This window comes from Ambystoma mexicanum, chromosome 7p (assembly GCF_040938575.1).
Source record: "Ambystoma mexicanum isolate Mex_15411 chromosome 7p, UKY_AmexF1_1, whole genome shotgun sequence".
Classification (NCBI taxonomy): domain Eukaryota; kingdom Metazoa; phylum Chordata; class Amphibia; order Caudata; family Ambystomatidae; genus Ambystoma; species Ambystoma mexicanum.
This window is the reverse complement of record NC_090939.1, coordinates 97,541,510-97,562,653: the sequence shown is the minus strand read 5'-3', so window position 1 is coordinate 97,562,653 and position 21,144 is coordinate 97,541,510. Positions and strand designations below refer to the sequence as shown.

The following is a 21,144-nucleotide window of genomic DNA, read 5'->3' as shown; positions in this document are numbered from 1 at the left end:
CGAATAACAGTTTGTAGGGGAACCCCTATCTGAATCTGATCTTCTGCGATTGCCACCATGCCGTTACTATGTGTAATTTCTGTCTGTTCGCTAGCGTGCTAGATCCTGAAACTGCGAGATGTGTACTCGAAATTGCACCGGTTCTTTCTTTCGGGCTGCTGCCATAATCAGTTCCTTCTTGTGGAAGAAGTGTACCCTGGACAGTACATCCGGTAAGCGGTATACACTGTGTGTCCTGTCCAGTTGTATTGCTGCAGAGTCTGGAAGATCTAGGAGCATCCGACACATATTCTGCACAGTTATTTCTTGGTCTAGGATATCCCGTGAAATTTCTCCTACCTTATGTTGTTTCTACGGGCTCTATTTTCAAGGTCTTCCTGCTTCGTCCATATCATTTCAAGTTGTTCCTCTGTGCCCAGTACCCTATTGTTGAGCTCAGCCTGGTTGTGAGCCTGCTTGCACAGCTTGTTTTCGACCTCATTCATTCATGTTTCTAGTCCCATGATGTGGGAGTTCAGTCCTGCAACTGTTTTGACCATTCCTTCTTTGGTGTCTTTGATCTCCTTCGTCAGGTCCCGTTTCAGCATGGAGAGCATTTCCATGAGGTCCTCTTTGGTGAATGAGGTCCCAAGTGGTGGGGGTGGACCTCTGTCTGTGTTTCTTTAGTGTACCTCTCCCTCTTTCTCTTGCACATCCAGTAGTGCTTTCATAACTCCTGCTCCTCCTTTCAACATCTTTTCTTCAGTCTTTCTTCCCTATTTATATCCTTGAGTTATCTCTTTCAATTTTGTCTGGGAAGCCTCTCCGGTTCAGTAGCCTACAGGATTTGCTTCAGTGGCTTTTCACAACTTAAATTTGCATGCCCTGAGAGGATTGGGGTGTGTGCCCCCCACAGTTCGGCTGCCAGCCGGCTTCCTTTCAGTTAGTGCGCTGTTATTGCACCTTAATTTCTCTGGGTTGTGGCTTGAAGGTGCTGTTTGCTGGTAGGGTGTTCCTGTACCCCTACTTCATTGTCCCTCGCTTCACTGTTGGTGAGGTATAGATCCTACTGTCTGGTGTTCTTGCTGAGCGTCATCTGCCAGGGCCGCGCGGCTAGTAGTCTTTTTCCCGTCAGCTATGATGCTGTTGTTGGGACTGCCTTATCTGCACCATGTAGTTTGTGGTTATGTGCAGCCCCGCCTCTGCCCAAGCTGTTATTGCCTAGGGCTCGGGTGACTCCTCATCCTGATTCTTGTTCCCTTCTTTCCCAGCTCCTCTGTCTGTTCCCCCACTTTTTGTCCCTCACGTCAGCGTTATGGCGGTGCGGGGCACAGACCTTTCAGTCTGCGTGCTATGGTGCTGTTATTGGGGTGCTGTGGTGGCTTGTGGCTGCACGCTGCCTACATCCGCTCCATCCTGTTAGTGTTGACAGGGGATCGGTCGGGTGGCTCCTCACCTTGATTTGGGCTGTGTTGCTTCACCTCTGCTCCGTCCTGTTTTATAACCATGGGTCTAGGGCTCTGGTGGCTCCTCACCTTGCATTGAGCATAGGGGGTTCTGTCTTCTGAGCTGCAGTGCCTGACCTCGCGGCCGCTGTTGTCCACTCCGCTGTAGTCTGAGGTTGTGGGTATCCCAGGTGGCGTGGTCAGACGTTCCTCCACCACCTTCTTTCAGGTCGCTGTTCTCTGACATCCCGTAGATTCATGCTTCAGTTTTATGAGCACTGTTGCTCCTTTCGTTCCGCCGCACAATCCTGTCCTTTGGGTCTGGGTGTCTTAAGATTTGCATGTTACGTTGGTGTTATTCTTCTGGGGGTGCGGGATAAGACTGCTTATGCGCCCATTTCCTCTGCACCCCCTGGTGGTCCCCTGTTAATGTTGCTTTACATTCACTTTTGACATTCTCTTTTTTAAATTTTATTTTATTTTATTTTTTACATTTGTAAAGCGCACTGCAGCCCTAAGGCATAGAGGCGCTGATAAGTGGTACATAAGAAGGCTTGATTAAGGGTTACAAAAAAGCCACCCCAGAGGAGTTCTTAGAATATACATACAGAGTTACAGATACATAGGTCCAGGGTAGCGAAACAGAAAACAGGCACATTATTTGAAGAGACTAGTCTTGATGGCCTTGCGAAAGGCAGTGTGAGAGTCGAGTCGTCTGATGTGCGGTGGAAGGGAGTTCCAGAGGGTGGATGCCATGGTGGGAAAGCTTGTGCCACCAGCACGCACTCTGCGGGTTTTTGGCACAGTTAGTAAATTGGAATAGGCCGCTCTGGAGGGCCTGGAAGCACAGGGTTTAGAAAATCTCTGGACGAGATATATAGGGGCCTGTTCGTGAAGACATTTGTGCGTGAGGGCAAGGGTTTTGAACATGATTCTTTCCTTGACTGGGAGCCAATGGACCTGACGCCTGAGGTCAGAGATGTGGTCCCTGCGTGATAGTCCAGTGGCGGCCCTTAGGGCATTGTTTTGGACTAGTTGGAGTTTAGCTAGGTTTTTTCCTGACGTCCCTATTAGAAGGGCGTTGCAATAGTCCACTCTTGAGCCAATGATTACCCTGGCGATAGTTAGGCAATTCTGTTGGGAGAGGTACGGTCTGATTGCGTTGAGCAGTTTGGAGTAGTAGGCTGAGGAGGATGCAATGGCATTGACCTGCCTGTTCATGTTCAAGTTCGGGTCCAGGTAGACACCCAAGGTCTTGACTGTTTGGGAGACAGGGATAGGAATGTTATCTATGGTGAAGGAGTTGTATTGCTTGTCCAGCTTGCCCAGGGTGGATGGGGAGCCAATCAGCAGAAGCTCGGTTTTCTCGCTGTTGAGGCATAACCAGTTTTCTGCCATCCAGGATTGGATCGTGGTGTAAATGGAGTTGAGCGTGTTCAGGTCAGACAGGTAGTCCCCGGAGAGGGGGATAAGCACCCGAGTGTCATCAGCATAGTTCGTGTAAGAGATGCCCAGGGCGTCAAGGATCTTGAACAGCGGCCTCGTGAAGAGGTTGTAGAGGGTAGGGGCGATGCATGATCCCTGTGGGACGCCACATTGGATGATGCTCGGGTCAGCGCAGGAAGAGTCGGAGAAGACCTTCATTGCTCTGTCCTGCAGGAAGGAGGTTATCCAGTTGCAGGCAGTCGGGGAGAAGTTGGCTGCGGTGGCAAGATGGTGGCATAGGGTCTTGTGATCCACCAGATCGAATGCAGCTGATAGGTCCAAAAGGAGGAGTAGAGCAGGTTTACCTGCATCTCTGAGGTCGTCCATCTGGTTTTTGAGGTCAAGAAGTGCCGTTTCGGTGCCATGTCTTGGCCTGAAGCCTGACTGCCGAAGACCAAGAAGATGGTTTTCTTCGAGGAATTTTTGAACTTGCAGGTAAGCTGCTTTGTCCAAGATTTTTAGTAAAAATGGGACAGTGGTAATGGGTATATAATTCCCTGGGACCGAAGGGTCTAAGGAGGGTTTTTTGATAAGCGGACGAACCCATGCTTCCTTGAGCTCAGCTGGAACATGGCCAGACTTGAATGAAGCATTAATGAAGGCAGTGATGAGGGGGACAAGGGCAGGGGCACAGTCCTTGATCGCCTGGGCTGGGCAGACGTCCCCTTTACAATTGGAGGGCTTGATGGATCTAAGGAGGGCAGCGACTTCGGTTTCAGTCATGTCCTTGAACTCAAACAGAGGGGCTTGGCTGGTGTCAGCTAGTGGAGCAGGGGAGCCAATGTGTTTGGCTAGAAGGTTGTTGAGGGCTTTTTGGTGTGCAAGGATCTTGGCGTGTAGAGTGTCCAATTTATCCAGCATGGCGGATTGAATTTTGTTGCACCAGGCTTCATCTTTTAGGAGAGTAGAAGGGGGGGACGCAGGGGTCTCAAGCTCTCTAAAGATGGAGAAGATTTCTTTGGTCCCTGATTTGGCTTCTGAAATCCTGGCGTTGAAGGAAGACGCCTTAGCCTTGATTATGGAGATTTTGTATTCAGTGGATAGGGCCTTAAAAGCTGCTTTAGTGGTGTCTTTGGGGTTATTCTTCCAGGCAGAGAGTGCAGCTCTTTTTTTTTTTTGACGTAGCTGTGAGAGCTCCTGGGTGAACCAGGCATTGGTATGTTTGACCTTTTTTGCTTTTTTGAGGGTAAGAGGGGCTACAGTGTCCACGGCCTTGGTGATGATCCTTTTGAAGTCTTTAGCAAGTACTGATGGATCATTAGAGAAGGGCGGAGATACGGTACGAGGAGATGTTTAGTAAGGTTCTCCTTTGTGAGCTGCCGAGAGCTTCTGGTGAGTGCGGCAGGGAGCGAAGTCGCTGGCCTATGCGGCCCTTTTGATGTGGTGATGTCAAATTTAATGCAATGGTGGTCAGACCAAGGGATAGGGGAGATGTCTTTGACCTCAAGGGTGCAGTTGTGGTGGGCAACCCAATCTAGCGTCCGCCCTTTAGAGTGGGTAGGCCTGGAGATAGATTGGGAGAACCCAAGGTTGGAGAGAGCTTTATTGAGGGCAGTGGCGTGGGAGTCCTTAGAGTCATTGAGACCGAGGTTAAAGTCACCTAGGAGGATAACTTTAGATGAGCTTTTTAGATTGTCTGAGAGCGAGTGAATTAGGGCTTCCTGGAAGTCAGTGCTCGGCCCAGGCGGGCGGTAGACCGCATGGAAAGCAATGGTACAGGTGGCTGAGAGCTGGAGTTTGAGCAGGAGGTAATCGGAGCTCTGACCCAAGTCTGCTTGAATCCTTCTGAATTGTAGATTCTCCTTGGCAATGACAGCCACCCCCCCACCTCTATGAGTGGAGCGATCTTGTCTATGGATGGAATACCCTTCCGGGATGGCAAGTGAGAGGGCAGGGCCAGATGTATCGTTTAGCCAGGTTTCACTAATGAAGAGTAGGTCAAGTTTATTAGAGGTGATAAGGTCGTGAATATCGAGAGGGTGCGCCGGCAGGGACCGTGCGCTAACTAAGGCACAGTATAATATGGTGGCCTTAGGTTGCAGGGTGTGGTCGGTGGTGGCAGGAGTTGTCACAGTGCGAGTTGGCGGTACAGGGCAAGGGGCAGCACTAATACCGGGGGCAGCAGTCATGGAAACAGGCAACAGAGTACAGGGTGCATCAGTATTAGCAGGGGCAGCAGTCATATAAGCAGGCATCAAGGTACAGGGCGCAACACTTTTACCTGGGGTAGCAGTCATAGAGACAGGCCACAAAGTACAAGGCGCATCAGTATTAGCAGGGGCAGCAGGCCTCAATACTGGCAGAATATTGCAAGACACTTTATCAGGAGCGGGGTCAAAGAATTGCTGGACGTGGTCAGGAGTGGTACCACGGTTGTATGTGACACGAGAAGGGTCCAATAGGGTCCGCTTGGCTGACAAGGATGGGTGGTTCCAGGTGAAGAGGTGAGTCGGCACATATCTTGGTGTGAGCCGATGGGCAAGAGGCACCACATCGGAGTGCCGTTGGGAGCGTGGACGCAGGTTCTGCTGCTGGATGGATGGAGGCAGGCGAGTAGCGTGGTTGGCCTTCCATGGAGTTGAAGTGCGGGAGCAAGCCCCTGCATCAGTGGCTGGAGAGGAGGGAGGGGCCTTGCAAGGTGCAGGAGCATGGCAATGGGGGATGATGCTACCGCGGTCCCTGTAAAAGCGGGACATCCTGGCGCCAAGGCGGGCTAATCTGGAGGCAACCCCAGGGGAGGAAGTGAGCGGGTGGTAGGCAGATATGCGTGACCTGAGCCGCAGGTTCCTGGTAGCGAGCGTGCAGGGTAGCATGGCATGCTGGTGGTGAGCCGGGTCATGACCCTTACCTTGATGAAAAGATCTGGAGGCTGCGGTCTGCGCGGTCGAGCAGCGGAGAGCCGCTGAGAGCGAGCTAGGCCTTTGCTCCTGGCCTTCGCTCTGCTGCGGCTTCGCCTGTCGGTGTCCCTCCAGCCCATATAACGCAGGGGTGGAGGGGTGGGCCTGGTGGGTGGACCGATGGCCATTGGCTGTCACATGTTGCCAGATGGTCGTCATGGCAACGGCCGTGGCGGCCATTTTCGATTTCTGGAGTCTTGGCTCCTCGTGGTTGGCGGTGGGGGCCGTGGGGGCCAAAGGCAGCTTCGGGAGTCCTGGAGATCCAGATGGCTTCAGTGAGGCGCGGGTGGGATGAGAGCGGTGGGTGGCTCTGTCGGCGGCTGTTCTCGCGCGCTACGAGGTGCAGGGCGGGGGATGCACGGCGTGTCAGCTGGTGCAAGTCCCCTCGCAGCGGAGCCGCTGAGAGCGAGCTAGGCCTTTGCTCCTGGCTCTTGGAGAGAGCAAGCAGGAGGGGTCCAGGTTCAGCAGTGGGGTTATGCCCAAAGAGTCTTTGTAGATAGTTCGCACAAAAAGGATGAAATTAAAGTCAGGAAAAGTTAGCTAGGTTGTCCCAGGCCAGCCCAGGTTAGAAAGTCGAGGCTTTACTGTCACCCCGAACGATCTGTCGCAAGGGAAGCCAGGCGGGACACAGTACCTTAAGTGTGAAGGGAGCTCCAGCGGGGGCAGTTGTATCTTTTTATTTCTTTTGCATTTCTTTTTGGTCAGCTAGTCTTTACCGATATTTGCTGCTATATCATTGCTCTGCCACTACCTGTTACTGCATTAAACTCTGTTACTGTCTTTACTGCCACATTGTTATCTTTGCTAACATCACTTCTTCCGTGATTTGATCTTGCTCATTCATTCGCTCTGCTGCACAATAAGGCACTAATCGATAGCAAGCAATAAATATAACTTACAAATGAGAAGCAAGTATAACTGTGTCAATAACATATGACCATTCTTTACATGTCTTATAGCGGTTTATTAATGTACCTTGTTGGGCAAATTCCAAGACAGAGGTAATGTCAGGTATTTTTCTGTTGCACCATTTGGCTTGGGGAGCCAAAGGTGCATCTCCTGGTAGTTGTTGGCTACAAGCTAACCAGGCTGTTCTGGGCCCGATCTAGGAGCTAAACAGCTCCCAGCCGTTTCTAACCCTGCCCTGTAAACCTCTGATAATCTGAGGACAAGTAATTTGTCATAGAGTGCATATAATTCAACAGCCATACCTTAATTTCTTGGTGAGAGAGGATCCTTCATACCTTCATAGCTTCTGTTTCTCATTGGGAGCTTCACCTGGGAATGTGCATTTAGGCCTATAATCCGTAAAAGGGCTCTGTGAATATGAACATTTGTAATTCTCACAAGACAGATTACCTGTTTGCCTGATGACTCCATCAAATTGATGTGATCCTGTTCTGCCTCTTCTTTTTTTTGTTTGTGCTCCACCACAATTATAACTCAAACAGCTGCTGGGCCTCTAATTTACATATTTGCTTCATTCATGCTTCAGATAATTTTAATTTGCTCTTGAGACCGGTTAGTACGTGTGCCTATTCTATAGATTTTGATTATCGTTTCAGAATCCGTATCTTCACACCACAGCACCCTGCTATAGAATTATTTTGTGTTACCACCTTGAATGTCTCCCAAAATTGAATTTGGGTATTAACAGCGCCTTATTTTACTCAGTGGGACTGCATTGAAACTGAAGTGAGCTGGCACCAACCTTTCAGCTCCCAAACACATCCCGAAGAGAACAAAGGGCGAGTCCGAAAAGGTTATGGGCCGAGACCATCTGTGCTGGACGGGACAGTAGTTGAACCTTTTTTTATCTAGAGCTTCAGGGCTAGAGGCAGGAAGGACTGGGGGACAGCAGCTGCACAGTAGAACATCAGTGGGGCTGGTGATAGGTGAGGAGCAACCAATTCTTGGAATTTTCCTAGCGTTCTCCCATACACCAGGTGTGCAGAGCCTTTGCAGACCCTAGACTCGCCAAGGTTGATAGTCAAATATACACAGTGGTTAAAGAATCCCTCAGCTAGCACAGAGGGACGGGCATATGACGAGATGAATTTTACTAAAGGCAGCAGCAGGAACAGAAGACCGAGATTGCACACAGGTGGATAAAGTATTTTGCTAGAATCACTGTAGGCTGACCAGATAGCGATGACGAATAATGTGGCAAAATGAAGTGTGTGGCCAGAGAACCAGCTTTAGTAGGCTGCTGCACACACAGGTGGGCTGCATCTTCCTATTGGTAGTTGGCTCTTGCAAAGAAGCTTAGAAAGAGTTGACCCCTGTGGTACCTACAGAAATCACTGACACACATGGAGCAGGTGATTTGTGATGATCCTCGACATGGGATGTGGTGTCCTGCCATGTTTTATCTAAATGCTACATCCCCCGACTGCCTTCGCTCCCGGTTTGACATGGTGAACTGCATGTCACTTGTGCCCCTACTACGGCAACCCCATAAGAAAGCAGACTGATATTGCCATGGCTGCATATTGCAATCTGTTGCATCTATGGCAATATCCCATATATATATATATATATATATATATATATATATATATATATATATATATAGTTTATGGTCTTTCCAACTCAAACTTTACACTTTACAACTAAGGTTGTTTGCATCGAAAACCTATCCATTTGCATCAAATGCATTTTTTTTTTAAAGTGTGGGGGTCGGCCCTTAAAAACCCACCCCAACGAAAATTAACCCTTTATCCTACACTTCGATGCATATATTTTCGATGGATATGTTTCGATAGAAAAGGTTTTGTTGGAAACCTTTTCGATGGAAACACTAGATACCTAAATATATACGTGAATATGTAAATCACTCACTGGGAGTAGAATCAATATATTCTCTCATTTTGTGTTGGGTTTTCCATACCATCATTAGTCTATACTGAGACCATACTGCTTTCAGATAATTCACCAACCCATAGCATATTGCCTCCAAGGTGGGCAGTTCCCTTACTTATTTTCAAGAAGGCGGCCTTATCTTCATCACGGTATACGTTAATACAAATCTGCTGACTAACAAACCTATCTGTATAATATATATAGGCCGCTAGCATTTCTGTACACAGTGGCTACCTGTAAAAAGGCCCTACTAGCAACCCAGATAATTACCTGTCTCGTACATGTACAGTAATGAGTACCATACAAAGTCTCACCATATTTTGGCCAGTTCGTCAAGCTCTTCCAAAATCAAGTGGGTTTTCTACAGCAGGGCCTGTTCTACAGCATGTCTGTGCAGGAAGGAAGCAACCTCTTCATAAAACAGTTTCCATGTCACTACAGTAAATTCAGCAGTTTAACATTTGATAGTTAGTCAAGATCCATTCTGTCATGTGCTGCAGCCAAAAACTATACACCAGTACAGCCCCCACGTTCTTTCTCTGTACCATGAGACTCATCCCAAACAGGTCACTTCTCAATGTTAGGTATGTGGAGTCTTTGTCATGATTCTACTGGCTTCTCGCTCCAAATCAAACAGTCCTATAGTGTTTGCACCCGTGTAAGCGTCACCTGTTCAAGACAAAGGGCCTCATTACATGTTTGGTGGTCCGTTTGGTGTGATCCTGCCGAAGCTCCATGGTGGGAGTTGCTATTTTTGTTGGCGGAATTACCTCCAGCTATTGGTTGAAGGTAATACCTCCCACCCCAACGGCAAACTTGGAGCTTGCCGGTGCGGAAACATGCTGGTAAACGGAATTACTGGCATGTTGATTTATAGGCCCAAAGAAAACTTATACCCAAGACTGAGAGAACTCAGATACAGGAATATGATCATTGAATTTGTTTTAAAAAACTCAAATAACTTCATATTATTTGTACACATTGCAAGCGGAAGAGGTTACCTAAGGAAGTCCAGCAATCTGTGTACAATGAACAGCATTTATAAATACTGATATGATTTGATGTACACACTGCATGTTACTAACAGCACACTGATTTGAAGCCCTGATGAAGAGCAGATTGCTTGAAGCACGTAAAATGGGCCGGAAGGATTGTTCAGGGCAACGCGTTTTATTGGAAGCAAGACCTAACAGAGGAACACATTTTCAAATCCCTGTCCTCACTTAGAGACTGGTCTCTGGTATTGAGCGTGTTATAAAAGATTGATTAATGTAGGCTCTGGTCTGTTTCTCGACCTGATGAATGAAATGATAATCATGCGCAATGATAGTGATAATAAAGGGTACTTAAACAGGATCTATGTGATTACTGCACAGAAATCACTGCGAATACCCAAAATATCAAATTGGTTTCTTCTCGAATCTTTGCACTCTGTCCCCTCCCCCCCCGCAGCCCCACCCCTCAAACCCCCATTTCTAATTAATACCCCTTCTCCATAACCCATCTATATTGGCGACAATATTTGCAAAAATTCGATTAACAAAATCCCATGTTTCCGGCCTCGCAGTGATGGGGATTCAACATTTTTGTATGATGCCACTTAAACGTTCGGTTGCGGTCCGCTTCCCGACACTAGAGAATGACGCATCATTCATATGCAATATTATTGATAACAAACACTTTTACAAGTTCATGAAGAATATTGTGTCCTCATTAATACTCATGTCATGTGTCCATAATACGTTTTTAAATTTTTAGCAGCTTAGTTACCAGCTGTTACAGCCTTGCATGCAGGTATTTAAAGACATTGGTGCAAGCAAGTGCCAATTGCATGGATTCCCCACCCCTCACGGTCCACCCCCCACAAAGTAGCTTTGCTCATGGGGCTTTCATCACTTTTTGTTCCGTGGGCCACTGTAGTCCCTCTTCAGTATGACTAAGAAGCAGGATATACTGTGATGGGCCAGGAAAGGTACTTTTTTCTTTGCATAATGGATTTAAATATTGGTGGTGGCAGGAGAAGTGACTGGTGCAGCAGTAACCGACCAAACTTGTACCTATAGATGCAACCCGTGGTCGGAGTATCTTCATTGGTTACTGCACCCATGGTGGGTGCTCATGTTGCCTCTTCTCAATGTTTGTTCTTTAGAGCATTTATTGTAAAGAGATGTTTTGTGAAATATAAACAAGTTGCTTTATTATTGTTTGCAACCTGTGTTAATCACACAAGTAAATAACTTTGTTCCACCCAAGAAAACTGGTGAAGATGTTTTCTTGACTGCGGCCAGTTACCTTACCAAGAATAGGCTTGATTTTCACTATTTTAAGTTAAAGGGAAGGGTAAGAGTTGACTGTAAAGGTATAAAGTTGTAATCGCTATCAGTTAGTTCAAGTTTTATTTTGCAGTGGATGTGTACAACTGTACTGACCAAGGTATATACAGAGAATAATGTAATTTTAGACCTTTCACTTTTGCAAATGAATATCATTCTACAGAAAAAAACATTAAAGTGCATAGCATTTACCACATGAATCCCTACACTATTATGGTGTCTTGTACAATTATCGTAGAACAACCTCTCCTGGTTCTAAAACATTTTGTAGGATAAGTAACCATAAATATCCAAAACATTATGTCCCATTGCAGTTTTACCGGACCCTGTGCACCTCCCAAGTTCAAATTACTGATGCATTGGATAGTAGGAGAGGCGACAAGCAAGACCCAAGCAAGTGTATCCCTCAGAGGAGTGAAGGGGAGGTAGAGCATAAGAAGACCACTCGATATGACATCAGCTGCATTCTACTGGCTTTGTGAAAAAAATGATTCACTCACTGTGTGATTAAAAATGTTTTAAAAGTAAAGAGCAATTCTCTGCACTTAAGCTGTTGACTTTTGTCTTAATTCGACATTAATCACCTTGTTTCCTGGCTTATTTTTAATCATAGACATAGTCAACCCCTTTAATGAAAGCAGAGTGGGGTTAGTGGTGAGTGCGAGAGCCCACCTTTGGCAATCATGGTGGTAGGACCGGAAAGAATGATAGTTGAAGAGTCACATTCAAAACACATGGTTTTTGGAGGAAGGCAATGAGAACAAAGGGGATTATACAGCCTGTGTGTTATTGAAAGGATGTTACTAGAGATGTGCGTTAATGGTAGTGTAATTTGAGGATCCTATGGCTAGCCTCATACACGTCTTTTTGAGGTTGGAGTTTGGGCGAGAGGACAGCAAAGGGAGTGGAGGGTTTGAGGGAGAACAAGAACTTCTCGAGAGCACACCAAAATTCATGGTTGGGGAAAACACAAGTTAAAAAAAAAAAAAAACAAACACACATAAACAGCATTCAATATTTAATACATTTTCTCTCTGCACACCAACCATGAGCTTCCGTTATATGTGCATTTATTTATTTTATATTATATATTTTTACATATACTACAGTGTTTATGTGCCATCATAACAATCAACTTTTTAACTTCTTTGTCACTGCCTCCTGATTACATCCATTTATTTTCTCTTTTTGTGTTCAAGGGACTTTATCTGTTTCTACATGCTCAAGCTGCCTGATCTCATGTCTGGGATGGCATGGTTTGATTTGATTTACATGGACAAACTGCACTATTGCTGTTTCACCTTCATTTTTCAAAATTTTATACACTACAGGAGAGACCTTATCTATAATTCGAAATGGCCCCTGCCAGGCTGCTAGAAATTTAGAATTTTTCTGTTTACTTTTTCCAAAATGAAACTTGTATACCTGATCCCCTACACTGTATTCCTTTACTGATGTCTTTTTATCATAATACGATTTTGCACTGTCAGCAGCTCTTTCCAGATTTCTCTGCACAAAAGCAAATGCATGTTGCTGTAGGGTATTTTGTGGAGTTTTGGGGCCTGACGGTATTTTATTACCGCCGAAAAATAACTTAGCAATAATCACTCCTTGTATTCAGATTTGGCCATGTGCAACAATAATACAGTGGACATGCATTATTTCAGCACCCAGACATGCATATTTGGTATGCGTGGTTGGTATGCGTGGTTGGTGGTATTTTGGTGAGCATAATTCCCTTGTTTTATTTGTGGCCCCAATGTCCAGAATCCCTTATCTTTGCTTAGATTTTTCGTGTAATCACTAGAGAGACCTCGGACCTACATTTTAGGAATACCACATTTTCAGTGTTAGTGTTAGTGTGCCACCATGGGCGATCTCACTGACTTATTTACGACAGAGAGCTATATGTGGTAATTTTGTGGTAATTTCCACTACCTTATATACGGTAGGGAACTATGTTCAGAGAGTCCCTCTTCCCGTTGGCTCATGTACCTCCAACGAGCTATGCTACAAACAATCACTCTCAATTGTCCATACTGAATATGATCATGCACACATCTGTCTTAAAATGACAATTGCATTGTTTAAAAATCTCCCCTCACCATCAGCACTGTATTGGTAAATATAAGACACACCACCCGTCTGCTTTCAAATATTTTTCTGTATTATAAAAGTTGCATTTAAACACGATCTCACTCTTTACAGAAATAAATAAAACAGCACATTAACAGCATTGTCTGTGACACACTGAAAAAAAAATGGCGGAGAACAGAACACAATTTGCAACATTAACATGTGATTAAAGCACCGGAATCTCCTTTCCTACTCTGACTGAACATTCTCGTACACACTCAGCTCCCACACTTATGTAATTACCTTATCTGTTCAGAGTTTTCTTCAGCTGTTCTCTTTCTGAATGTGGCTCCCTTGAAGTTTACCCCCAGTGAAAAGGAGCGCCTTTCTTCTCAAACCGGGGTCATTGCCTGGAATTCTCAGCTTTTGCAGATAGGAATGCTCCAACCAGGAAAAAATAGGTCCTTCTCCCAGCTCTGCCAAATCTTGACTGCCCTTCCCTCTCCTCAAACTCCCCCCAGCAAAACTCTGATCACTCCCTCTAGCATGATACTTGCTATGACGCTGCTCCAATCAGAATCAATCATGCCATCTCCTCCTTCTCTACACAATGGCTCATTTTTATAGTAATACTTTGTAACCAACTGATTTCCTGTTCTTTCGAGCTCTTTTGCTTTCTGTAATTATGTGGACAGGGCAGCAGAGAAAAAAAATGGATGTGCGTTTAAAAGTTCACTTTCAGAATAGGCCTAATTCTGCAGTGGAGACACATTTTTATTAGTGGATTATGTTTTATTAGTCAGGTTAGTTATAAGTAATGTTAGTTATTATTTTCAAATGTGTCTCTCGCACCATAGGCATTTCAGGTGAAAAATAGTGTGCATTTTTGAATGTGCACGTGTGCTTTTAACTGTAAAAATAGATTTGCATCTTATATGTTAAAATCGTTTTTGACTGAATAGCCTGTCTTTCCTTGTTAATCTGGTAACACATATAGCAATGCACCGCACCCTTGTGGTGGTGCTGCAAAAAAAATTGCTACCTGTGCAGTAGTGCTGTACTCTGTGCTGTAACACGCCAAATATCCTTACAGGGCGAGAGGACAGCAAAGGGAGTGGGGGGTTTGAGGGAGAACAAGAACTTCTCGAGAGCACACCAAAATTCATGGTTGGGGAAAATTTTGCCAAGTGAGTTTATAAAGTAAATAAATACTTGAGGCAAGTAAGGGAGATGGGTGTAAACATTATCCAATAATGATAAACCTTTTTAAAGTCACAACACTCAAATAAGGAAGATTTTACAAAGTCTGATACAAAAGAGCAAGGGGCACTTGTAGTATTTCCGCTTTCTGCAATCATTGGAAATAATGTATTGTTTCTAAAAGAATAGCTGTGCCAAAAGGCTCTCCCTGAACTAGCTCCTGAAAAGAAATGGATTTCTTTTTATTGTAACATTCTTTTAAAAAACTAATTTCAATAGATTCTTACAATCAACAATACAAACTCATTACATAGCGCAAATATACAGATTTGAAATGTGAATTTAAAATTTTCTTTCACACCATCACTCAAAAAACCCACATATAGCCAGACCTTAGGGCATTAGGGCACCAATTGTACCGTACATGCACCATTTAAATCTTTTACTACCGCTTGCCTAGCCAAGCCCTGGTTACCGTTTACACCATGCATGAAGACAAACTCAACCGTCCTCTGTTTTTTAGTTCCCTCATTTAAGATCTGACCTCCTTCAAGGGATTACATAGGGTAGACTCTTTTTATATGGTGAGTAACATCCACTTTTATTGCACATCTCAATTTGCTTTTTAATGATTGTACTAATGGAAGGCTTTACGCAACATGTTCTGCAGCCTACAGTCGTGGCAACCGCCCAACATGATGTTTCATACTAGAAACCCTGCAGGTGAGTCTCCCCTGGAGGTAACCTTGTTGACCTGTTGTGCTTATGATTATTGCTGATCAAGGTCGCCATGTTTGTGTCTTTCGTTTTTTTTGTTAGAACTAATTTTATTGTTTTCAAAATGTGCATAATGGTTATCAATGTAAACAACAAAATCGGGCAATTTCTCAGTGCAAGCTCACCAAACGACCCCCCCCCTCCCACGACATTCCTTCGTCCCACCTTGCTCTGTGTCCCACCGGCTCGCACCCCTTCATCTCCAGAAGAGCCCTGGGATCAATACTCAGTTCGCATCCCTCCATCTGGCCCAAGCTTTTCCGAACCTTTGGGGGCATTCTCTGTACACCCTTCTCTCTAATTCTGCACAATAGTCAATCCCCTCCACCCACTTACGTATGCTAGGCAGGGTTGTGTTATCACAACCTACTGCCAAGATTTTCTTCCCTACCATCATAGCCCTCTTCATCAAACACTTTTCTTTGCTGGTGAATCCTATGTCCCCCTCGCCCCCTACACATGCAAGAGTTTTACCTTATGGCATACTGGAACTGGTTTGATAACCACCCTAGATAGGCGGTCCCTTATCCGCCCCCAAAATACTTGCACCTTGGGACACTCCCATAACATATGGAATAAGGAACCCGCTCCCCACTTCAGGCATTGGGGATGAGATGCCCTGCCCATACGGTGAAGGCAGACCCTGCAGTAGTACATCCTATGCAGTTTGTACTGTATTAAACATAGCCTCATAGTAAAGCTATAGAGTCCCCCAGCAGCTTTGCTGGATTTCAAGGGTTTATTTTTTACTCCTGCTAAAAGGGAGACTTTTCCCACTCTTAGGCAAATGTATGATGTGTGTTTCAGGCTATTTTTTGTGCTTATGGGCTATGGAGTTTCTCTCGCTCCATGGTTATCTTTTTACATGTGTGTTACACAGCACCCTCAGTGCAGTAACATAGGGGTGTCATAATGACCCCCCAAACATAGACTCCATACCCTGGGACTGACTGTCTCCCAGGGCATGCAAAGTTACCATTGACTTTGCTAGTCAATAATTATGAAAGCAACCAATACAACCCATTTTACTGTGGAGGTACTGGGAAGGGTTAATAGTTTTTCCCTGGTGTTCATTTTTGAGAGGGTACTGTCCAGTCCCCCTCACCAAAGTTTCTGGCTGGTGGCAGTGGCTACTACCATAAATATTCGACTGCAAATATTTTCCTATGGGATTTTCCCATTGTTCGAGGCTACCACTTTTACTGACAGCCTCTAACATACCGCCGGGTTATTTTAATAACTTTAATCCAGTGGTTTTTTTTGGACAGATCTTTAATAATATTTCTTTCTCGTGTCGCTCTCTGTAATCCAAACCGAGGTCGGGCCCTTTGTTCGTCCTTTTGGCGGGCTTCTGGACAGAAGCCCTCCTTTAGTCGCCAGTGAGTCTGGGGTAGACAGGATGTGGGGGAGGGGGAATAGGCACCCTGGACCGGGTTGCCTATGCAACCCAAGTCGCACTCTGCCCTGATAGGCTGGGGGGGGGTTATCCCGCCAGGATAGCCACCCCTCTGTGTGAGTGACAGCCAGGCTGTATGAAAGGGGGTTTTTCTGCATAAAAGCAGGGACCTGCGTACTGGAAGATGAACGTCGCCACTGGACCTGAGAAATCTGAGGAGGAGAGAAGCCAAAGACATATGCAACGACAACCACCGGTGAAGCCCTGCTGCAGATCCTCACCACTTTTCTCCAACGACAAGAGGAGATCTTTACCTGCAAGAGCCTTCTTCCCTTGAGCTGGTGAAGCCAACCTGCCTCTCCTGCGACATAGCATGTTGCAGCCTGGCTTAAGTGTACTTATCCTTGTCCTGCAGTCCAAACCCCTTTAACAGTCTTTGAAATTATGCAAGCCTCTCCCGATAGCCATCATCTTCCGAATTCCTTTTACCTTGCATTCCCCCCAATTTCCACACCTCTGGCAGGACTAAGTTCCCCCCAATAGGATCCTCCCTGGTTACTACATTTCCCCTCCATCACACCCCCCCGTCCCCATCCCATAGCTCTATGTGCAATGCCAACATACAGACCCCTGGTTGTGTGAACACCCCCTGGCAAACCCTCCCCCATGTAGCAGCTGCAGTGGCGGTCAAGACCCCATCCTGCTCAACTCCCGTTCCACATATGGCTCCTCTCCCCCCCCCCCCCCAAACATCCACTCGTTTATTGCCATAAGGTGGGAAGCCCAGTAACAATGCTGCAAATTCGGGATCCCCAACCCACCATCCCAGACTGACCTACATAGTGTTTTTACTGCAATTCGCAGGGTTTTATTTCCCCATATAATCTCCCTCTGCAATGTCTCTGTCGTTCGGAACACCCCGGCCAGCACCTTGACTGGTGTATTTTGAAGAACATACAGGAGACACAGCAACGTCTTTGGACTTTTCGAGAACATAGAAGTGAGTGATCCTACAGTCTGAAAACTATGGGATGCTAAGAATCTCACATATGTACATAATGAACATTACCCAGGCTTGCAGCTGTGGGGAGTCTTGATTCTATTAAAGACACTGAGGCAAGCATTATGCTTCAACTTTCTTTAATCCTACTCCTCACAGTTTTTCAAAACTATATATTTTTCTTTAATTTTCCTTTTTTTAAACCAAACAAGAAAAACGTCCAAGGGGACTATGTATCCCCACAAGTCATTTGTTTTGTGTATTCCTGTACTGCCGAGCTTCCACCTATCCATGTTCAGGACTCCTTATGACCCACATCCTGCCTGGGTCCCTTCCTCTTTCGGTAGTGAACGGCTGCACACCTATGGCAAGGAAATCAAGGTGCCCAAATATGGCTTTGTCCAACTTTATTCCAAAAAGGGTAACGACACTGTCAACCACTGGGCTCTCATCTGAATTCTGTCCAGAAAACAGATGCCAAACAACTAACTCAGCCGGCCTCCTCATGCTGTCTTCTGGTCGTCCCCTAAGAAGCAAGAAGAGGATGACACAATGAGGGTGGGGAGACGCTGGCGATCACTGCATAACAGACAAAACATGTTATCTTAACAAGCATTGCATCCCTCGAGTATCTCCTGGGCAGGAAAAATGCTTGCATCTCTGTCTTTAATAATAGAATCAAGACTCCCCAGAGCCGTAAACCTGGGTAATCTTCGTTCTATGTCAAGACTGGAGGTGAGCATTAAGCTTGTTCAAAGCCATTTATCTTTTTTATTTTTTATTTTCTTTTGTTTTGATCAAGTAGATCTTTACACAATATAAAAACCAACATTATGCCGATTTACCACGATAAAAATAGTTATCTTGTAAACAATTCCACAGAAATAGAGGACAAGCCTTTAAAAAGAAATCAAAAAAGATAAAAAGGGAGAAAGAAGAAAAACCTTAATTTCCCTGAAAACCTGCACCCCAATTCTACACTGTTAATTTCTACTGCTGTGTTAAGCCATAAAATCTAGAGAAACATGAATCCCAGTCTGCCCAGCGCTTGAATGGGTCAGGCCAAGTTTTAAAAGGACCTGACCCACTGCAATCGTCAGGGCGGTGTTGTGCCCCAAAATCAGGCGATTCCAAAAGTTCTCTGAATGCAAGCACTCCATTTTATGCACAAATTTCCCAAAGTAGAGAACTCTAGTCTCGCAAGTTCCTTTACATTCTAGGAGTAAGTGGTGCAGGTTTTGCTTATTTTGAGTTGCACAGATTTTACAAAACGGTATTATATTCTGGCTTTGCCCTCTAATACTTAGGATCTCACCTGTATGAATTAAGTTTAGGCGGGCCCTGAGAAATACATATCTTGATTCACTGCTGGGGAAAGACATTTATCACTGTTGCAGCAATAACTTGGTCACCCCGCACGGCCTAAGCCCTTAATACATTGCGCTACACATAACTTGGGGTTGCCTGGGAAATGAGGATAGGAGATCACCATAGAATCACTTTAGAACCTGTAATGCAGCAGTCTGGGGACTATAGTCTGGATTGACGCCACCAGAAGGCCCACTACTTTGGCTAGACTGCAAAGCGAATGATCACTGACTCCAGCTCTTTTTGATGGCTTTCAACTTATTTTTTTTTAAATTCTCTTTATTGAATTTTCCAACAACTTTAACAATCCCCATAACCCCCCCTCCCTCTCTTCTCCCCTCCCCCGGTGCTGTTCCAAAGTCTCCGTAGCTCCCTGTCACCACAAAGTGTCTAGTCGGGGTTATTCCAGATCCAAAAGTCTTAAACGTTGCGGGCGTCACCCGATCCTGAAATCATCTCTGAAAAAGGAAAGGACCTCACCCCACTGGCCCGCAAAGTTTTGTATTGTATTGTTCATTGCATAGGAGGCCCATTCCATCGCTACTATCTCCCAGACTTTACGCAACCAGTCTTGAAACATTGGTATGTTCGAGCTCTTCCATCTCTGGGCTATGATTGTCATTGCTGCCACAGTGAGCATCACCCTTGCTCTTTCTCTGCCACTCAAACCCGCCGGCCCTTCTGCTGGCCTGAAGCCTTATAGTGACCATTCCGGGGGTATGCCTCAATCTGCCCCAAACACTTGTTCCATCGCCTGCTTGATGTCTCCCCAGAACGGGACTATTTTTGGTTATCGCCACCAAATATGTTCCGCAGTGCCCTCCTGGCCGCATCCCCTCCAGCAAGTTCCCGACGAATCCGGGTAGATCCTGCGCAGCCGAGCTGGAGTATAGTGCCACCCATATAATATCTTATACCAGGCCTCCCGGGTTTGAGAGGCTCTCGCTAGTTTAGGGATCTTCCTCCATAGATTTTCCCACTCCGTCTTCTCTATTTCCCTGCCCAGAATTTTTTCCCACCTTCCCATATATGCCCATTGCGGCCTCGGAGTAGCTTCAAGATCTTATAAAGCTGCGAGTGTCATGATGCCCGCTCCCGGGGAGCCGGTTCAAGCCCTGCGTCCCCGAAAGCGGACATCCAGTCCCCAAGGAAGGACCCAGCAACCCCATATAGGGGCCCTTTGGACAGTGTCCTGGCGCCTATGGCGCCAGGCTCATAAAAGACATCAGTCCTGGCGTCATAGGCGCCAGGCTCATTATGGAAGTGCTTGGGTGCACTTACCTGAGGCAGACCATGCTGCAGGATCCCGGCCTCCTTGAGGCCTGAAAGGAACTACTTTACCTGTGGGACTAATTTACCATCCCGGCGTGGTCGGGGAAGGATACATACCTGATTGGAGGAAGGATACATACCTGGAACTTCTTCCAAGGCTATTTAAACCCCACCCGAACAGCCACACGTGCTTCGCGTTGTTCTGCATCTAGCAGCTGGACGCTCAGTGTCTGCTCCTGCATCCTGACTTCTGCCACGCCTGGCAGCATCCTGGATCACCTGCAAAGGAAGAGAAGAAGAGAACAGAAGAAGGAAAAGTCCTAACCTGCTAAATCCGCATCCTGGAGACATCTCGCCGACAATCCTGAAAAGGAAGACTTTTATTTAAAAGCTCATCGCGTCGATCGCTGTAGCGCCGCATTCCACTCACCTTTACAGGGCGCCTCCATGTTCAGCAGCGATCATCCGGATTCGCAGTCACGCCCCAGCGCCTAGGGAGAAAAAGACCAGAACAAAAGGTGAGAGAGAGAAGGGAATAAGGAAAGCTAAATCTCCTTGTTAAGACTTACCTGTTGATTCATTCCCTCTTCATTTCAGGTCCGCGCCGCATCCTGGCATTTCCGGACCCCGGCCCCTAAGGGGAAAAAGACATCAGAATTAATGAGCGAATGAAAAGACATTACCAAAAAACGCTCACTAAAGACTCAGCTGATTTCTACAAGGATTTCACCTCTCATCTCGGGTCGGTGCCTGTTCCCCGGCATTCCGTACCCCGGCCCCTATGGGGAAAAAGACACTAGCATTAGTACATTAATGCATGGACACAAGGGGAACCTCTTATCAAAAAACTTACCTGGAAGCCAAGCAAGTTTGGTTCTTACCAATCCGAAAATCCAGTGAAGTAACTGGATACCAACGCGCCCCTGCATCAGAAGCAGGATGGAGAGCTCCACCTTCCTGACCCTAAGGTGAGACGCTACGAGGAATCACAGAAGGGTTTCGAGGAAAGTGAGAGGGGAAAGTGGGAGGCTGATTGCATTACCCCGCAGACAGT

The 21,144-nt window shown here is 46.1% G+C and overlaps 1 protein-coding gene across 9 annotated transcripts in view; it reads left to right on the top strand.

Moving 5' to 3' along the window:
• The window catches only part of SPICE1 (spindle and centriole associated protein 1), a 1,365,450-nt gene that overhangs the window by 1,163,850 nt on the left and 180,456 nt on the right, over positions 1–21,144 (top strand). For 6 of the 9 annotated variants that reach the window (XM_069635857.1, XM_069635859.1, XM_069635855.1 and 3 more), the window contains one exon: positions 11,316–11,426. The exons of 1 other annotated variant lie outside the window; for it this stretch is intronic. In XM_069635857.1, the coding sequence (XP_069491958.1) occupies positions 11,316–11,426 (111 nt within the window). Of the gene's footprint in view, positions 1–11,315; positions 11,551–21,144 lie in introns of those variants that run through there. 2 more of the 9 variants (XM_069635863.1, XM_069635861.1) reach the window with 1 other exon arrangement.